The following is a 6,000-nucleotide window of genomic DNA, read 5'->3' on the forward strand; positions in this document are numbered from 1 at the left end:
CCTTGACATTGACGCTTATTTCCTTTAAGTGCTGTAACTACACATGGTTTGACTTTTCACCCTGTTGTCCCCGCAGTGCAGGCATCGGCAGGACAGGCACCATAATCGTCGTTGACATCCTTATTGACATTATTAACCGCCAAGGTGGGAGACTCAAATATGAAACTGACACACTGAACTTTTTATATTGAAATCTTTGTACTGCATCTCCGCTCATTTCTGGATGTGTGTGTACATGCGCATGTTCTAGGTCTAGATTGTGACATCGACGTCCCAAAGACCATCCAGAGGGTACGGCAGCAGAGATCAGGCATGGTACAGACAGAGGCCCAGTATAAGTTCATCTACATGGCTGTGCAGCAGTACATAGACACGGCTCAGAAGAGACTGGAGGAGGAGCAGGTACTCCACAACATTCCAATGGCTTCCAAAAGAAATGAAAATACATCGAAAAAACACTTTTTGACACAGTGATAAAGGCCTAATATAGGCCTAATATTTATGTAAGATGTGTTTGAGTTCACACGGCCCGGGTGCCAGTACTGTGTGTTGTGTGTCAGCAAGTTTCCAAAGTGCTGCTCCAATGCTAAATGTAGATGCCATCTGGGACTATTTAAAGTATTTTAAGGTCTTATATCGTAGCTACAGGAGAGTTTGTGAGAGCATTGTCCCGTAAACTGAATTTGCCTCTTGTGTTGTTGTCACTTTGCAGAGGAATAAGTTGAAGGAGAGGGAATATTCCAATATCAAATATCCCCAGATGACCAACTCAAGGTCCAAACCCAGCATGACATCCTCGCGCTCTTCTTCTGTGTAAGTATAACACATACCATGATGGTAAAGTGGCAGTTGACATGATTATTAAACGTGTTCACAGAACATTAAGCAGAAAATAGGTTAAAGTTGTTTTTTTTTGCTGTGTGTTATTTCAGGATGACAAATGATGATTCGTCTAGTGTGTACGAGAACATAAACTTTAAAAGCCCTCAGACGTCATTTAGCAGTAACACCAGGAGGTAAAACCATCGCTGTTGACCTGAACATCTCTCTGTCTGCCTCCCTGTAAGTACTTTCGTTTACATAGTTTGCTTTTTACTGTGTGCTGCCTGTGGCAAAATACATTCAGCCTCTTTTCTGGCACTTGTTTGGTATATTTTTCCTGCAAAAGTGAACAAACCCGTCAGAGCATCATCCCACTTGCTGGAGAACCCTTTTTACTTTAGCACTGTAGTAAAAGGTCTGCATTGCAGTAAAAGTGGTAGGGTAGGGTTATTGGTGTTATAGTTTGGATTAAGCTTTAGTTGGAAAAAATAGAGCTATGATTTAACTCTAACTCAAAGGTTTCCTGTGGAGTTTTAGACCTCTAGTAGTGCTACGGTTTTTTGATGAGAGGGTTCCTGTTTTGTTTATCACGTGCACGCGAAACACACAGCCCATGGTGTCACAGTATTCCACTGATCAACAGGTGGCAGTAACACGCCAAGATACAGTATGCTGTAATGCGCCAGCAAAGGTAAAGAAGAAGAAGAAGAAGAAGAGCAAGCAAGCTAGTTAACATGGATATAGACAATCTTGGATCTTGAATACTTAAAAAAAATGGCTTTGTAAATGTTTATAAGGCGATGGACACAATTGTTATACCCCAAACATACACACAATGTGTTTTGGTGAGTAAAACTGAAAACATAACTTTTGTTTGTTTGCAGGAAAAGTCCACAAGGCCTTCTTACCTTCAGGCTTGACTGAATTTTCCACTAAAATCAGAACTCAAAAGTGCTGTTAAATCTTTTACCCTGATTCAAGACAGAGATTTCAGTTTCTTCCAGTGAGTCGAATTAATTTTGTAAGAGTGATGCTCTCTTTTTTATGGTTCAAATTATAGATTGGCCAGGAGCGACTGAGCTCCCTTAAAAGAAAAGCTGAGCTCCCCTTAAAGCAACAAAAGATTCAATTTAGGTTCAATTTATAATCAGAATTAATTCTCACAGGCTCATTCTTTTCTCTCTCTCGTAGTGATTAATAAAGCAAACGGGGAACCCAGCAGTGTAAAAGAGAGTGAGTCCTGGCTTGGTTTGGGGTCATCAGCATTAGACATATACATTACCTGCTGTTTTGATCACCAGTGAATGTATGTGAAATACGTATTCAATTAATTTATCAAATTTTTATTTTATAAGCAGGTCTTTGTGTTTTAAGATATGCAAATGTTAGCACAAATTATAGGCTTCTTCTTTGGGGCCTTTTTTAAATGTGTAAGTTAGTACATAATTCTGTATTATCTATATGTGTTTTTTAGAGTAGTGTTGTTGGAAGTCAGGTCAAGTTGTTATTTCGCTTGGTTGTTATGAGTCAAATGGATATTCACCCATTTCAATTATCTTTGGGCCTCTACAAAAAGATGTTTGCTTTTGTCCCAAAAAGTTTTTTTTGTATTTGCAGTCATAAAGGGCCATACAATATGTGAGAATTGTTACTGCTGTTTGTTAAGCATTTTTCTGGCTGTTAGGTCTCTCAGAGATAGCTTTTGTAGAGGGACATGACAGATACATCGTCGGCACCAATATTAGCTTATTGCAGACATATCAGTATCATTTTATGGGACGGTAAGTAACTACAAAATCTAGCCCAGAAATGACAAATGAAATCAAATGTCTGCCTTAAAAATCTAGTATCACTGTTTTGTTTTTGACCTCACATGCAAAAGTATTATGAAGGCAATAAAGGTTGTTGATTGAAAGCACTTTAAAACATTGAACTAAACTCCAAACACATGGACACACTCTTGATAACCTGGCAGGTGTAGTGTATGCTGGGTAAATGCTGCTTTTAGCTCCATATCGAGAGTTACCTCAGGTAGAGTGTTTGTGATTCAAAGTGACACCAGCCATTAACTCCACTTGTCTGCCTGTCGTTTTGTGTTTGCTTCAGTTTCAGCGGAGGTGTCGCTTCATCAGCTCCTAAAAATCCCTTGGGGGAGGAGGGAGTGTGTTGCTCTGACTACACCCCACATCAGTGGACCCTGCCTGGGCTGAAGGTGGCGAGCTGACCCCTCTCTCCCTGCTGCCGTCCTGCTTGACCTCTCTGGAGTCAAACCATAGAGACAATGACTCCTCAGCATAGTGCTCTCGCTCAGGGCCCTTGTTCCCCCCCCCCCCCTTTCCCCTCCCCCACCCACCGCTCCAGCCTCTTCCTCTCTTAACCAGCGCGAGTGCCTTGTCACAGGATGTGTCCGTAATCTAGCCTCCCCAAACCTGCTGTTACTTCTTTACTGTTACAATTTCCAAATCCTGGAAATCCAAGTTGACGTGAGAAACATCCAGTTTTCCCTAGGTGTGACAGATAATAAACATGGAGTCTATGGAGTCTGCTGCGGCCTGAACTGAACAGAACTGTACGGGACCCAAGAATAGGTCAAAGCTAAGCCGTTTGTCCGCTCTTTGCCAGAAATCAGTCTGTTCGCTATCCCTCTTTCTCTGTCTTTGCTGGCTTCATTTAAACTCGACCTTAGACTGTTTTTGCGGCATTGTGTCTCTCCAGCTGTGTTGGTTATTAATGTGGGTGCTGAGTGATAACAAGGACAGTTACGTAACCTGCTACAGGACCCTGAGGTACAGGGAAGGCAAGCAAGCCCTTTAAAAAACAATTTGACAGAATAATTTCAGGTGTGAAAGTGGACTTTTCTTTTCTTTTTTAAGATGAGACTGATTTTCAACGTTTTGTTGTTAAAGAGTTGTACAGTATTTAACTCCTGCAAATCAGCTGTTCTGTACTTTAACAGGACTGGAGGCCATTAATGGTTACTGGGACACATCAGTCCTGTCTGTCATCAGAACATGGCCTCCAGCTGGTTTTTTTGTCTGTCCATTTAATCAGCTTGTTTTCATTATTTCTTGGTGTTTTTGTTGATACTGTGTAACATATGAGATGTTGATTTTTATATATATATATATATATATATATATATATATATATATATATATATATATATATACACCGATGAAGAAGATCATGTTCAAGCACAAATGTCTAAGCAATGTCCCCAGCACTAAGCTAAGTTTGATTTACCGATAAATTGTAATAGTAGTTTCAAGTCCACATTTGACAGGAAACAGGTGGAGGGGATTCCTGAATGGGTGTTTGGAGTTGAGCTCGGCTGACCGCCGTCTCTCGGCGGCGTTTGACTGGCTGTCCTCGTTAATCGGCAGGTCTGATGCAGTTCAACATCTGTCACAGGAGATCATCACAAGGAGACAAGAGAATGGGGGCGATTACAGTGGGCCAGATGGCCATCCTCCTGAGATTGAAGAATAGATTTGTCTCCAAAAAGTAATTTAGAAGATGGCCATAATCCAGCCTTGATGATAGTAGGCTGTGTAAGCCAATGTCATTGATGTGATAACGAAGACAGTGGTGTCGTGGAGCACTGAACCCTCGGCACGGTCTGGCAGATTGTTTGCTATATTTAGCCTCCTGAATCAGCACCAAAATATCCTACTCGAATACAAGTGCACATGCGTTTGTGAAATCTAATCTAGCTTGTTTAAAATGTAATGACTTAATGATCCAGAAATCCTTAAAAAACTCTCACAGTAGGAAGATGTCATGATGTGTGTTCAGTCTACCTTTTTTATTTTTATTTAAAGCATCAAATGAATGAACAGCACCTGCTGGTGGTGTTTGTGCTCAGACCATTCCTTCTTTCTCCACCAACGGAAATGTGTGACTAACCAGGTCAAGGACGCTCACAGACTGGACTCGCCTTGTTTTCTTCCTCGTCATAAATTGGCCAGTTTCTGAAGCTGCAACTCGTGATTCTTAAGAAACGTGACTCTAAAATACAGCTAAGTGTAATCAAAATGTACTGGAGTAACAGTACTTCAACAGTACGTCATTGCACTGCAATAAACTGTAATTTGATACTGTAGTACACAAATACAGTAATACATTAACCTGCAGCAGCCATATCATCCTGTGTGACAACGCAGTTCTTTCATTTATTAAGGTCTCAGTTGAAGCTTTGTTTGTCCAGTGATTTCAGTCACTTGTCTGTCAGCGTTAAGAGTTTTCCCGGTATAAATGGTTGCCAATGTATTTTTATGGTTAATTCCTTTTGTGAATAAAAGCTATGTTTTATGAAATGTGTGGCATTGATGCCCTGTGTCAGTGAAGGCCTGTGTCTGTCTAGAAATATGCTGCACCACTTGATGTACTTCAGTTGAATTTGGACATTGAAGATGTATGGATTCTTCTAGTTTTTCCTTTTGTCCTTTTCCCATCTGAACTGTGATCGTTGTCCGATGAATGACAAATGACCTTGGTCGTTTTGTTTCTGAACTATCTCGCGCTGTGGATAATTTTAGATTTTTATTGTATTTCACTTTGCCTCTATGGGTCAAAATCTTTTTTTTATGATATGGTGAAACATCAATACTTGAAAGTGTGAAACTGCTGAATCTTTGGTTGTGTGTGAATGTCCATTGGCTGTGGAAGTATTTTTGGTAGTGCACTAGACTTGTCAGTGTTGTTTCTTTTTTTCTTGTCGTTTCATTTCAAATTGCATTTCAAATTGATTGTTTTGTCCACTCTTGGATTTTATATTGTGTCTGAATTATTACTATTATTATTATTATTATTATTATTATTATTATTGGTGTAATTTTACCATTGATAAGTAAATTTTGAGTTGAACCAGTATACATGGGGGTATGCAGTAGTAACGCGGTATTTTCTTTTTGCTTGTCCTCTTACATTTACTTGAACTTGATGTTGATGTCAATTTTTGGTCGCAGTATGCCTGCAGTGAGTAGTAATATTCTGAGTGCTCCCATGTTGTTTAGTGGAGGCTCTTCCTCTTTTTCCTCTTCTTGCACTGGCTCTGCCCAGACGCCTTCTTGCTGTATAGGCTACAACTGCTGATGCAATGAACAGCCAGAAATGGCACAAAAATGGTTTATTATCATAGAGTTTAATAAAAATCTGCGATGGCACTATGTTAAGTAA

At 40.0% G+C, this 6,000-nt stretch overlaps 1 protein-coding gene across 6 annotated transcripts in view; it reads left to right on the plus strand.

The window, feature by feature from the left end:
- The window catches only part of ptpn11b (protein tyrosine phosphatase non-receptor type 11b), a 47,756-nt gene extending 41,756 nt beyond the window's left edge, over window positions 1–6,000 (plus strand). For all 6 annotated transcript variants that reach the window (XM_039801717.1, XM_039801716.1, XM_039801720.1 and 3 more), the window contains 5 exons: window positions 77–144; window positions 251–402; window positions 713–813; window positions 933–1,062; window positions 2,929–6,000. In XM_039801717.1, coding sequence (XP_039657651.1) covers window positions 77–144; window positions 251–402; window positions 713–813; window positions 933–1,020 — 409 coding nt within the window. In that variant the 3' untranslated portion in view covers window positions 1,021–1,062; window positions 2,929–6,000. The remainder of the gene's footprint in view (window positions 1–76; window positions 145–250; window positions 403–712; window positions 814–932; window positions 1,063–2,928) is intronic.

Source organism: Perca fluviatilis, chromosome 5, assembly GCF_010015445.1.
Source record: "Perca fluviatilis chromosome 5, GENO_Pfluv_1.0, whole genome shotgun sequence".
In the NCBI taxonomy this organism is placed as follows: domain Eukaryota; kingdom Metazoa; phylum Chordata; class Actinopteri; order Perciformes; family Percidae; genus Perca; species Perca fluviatilis.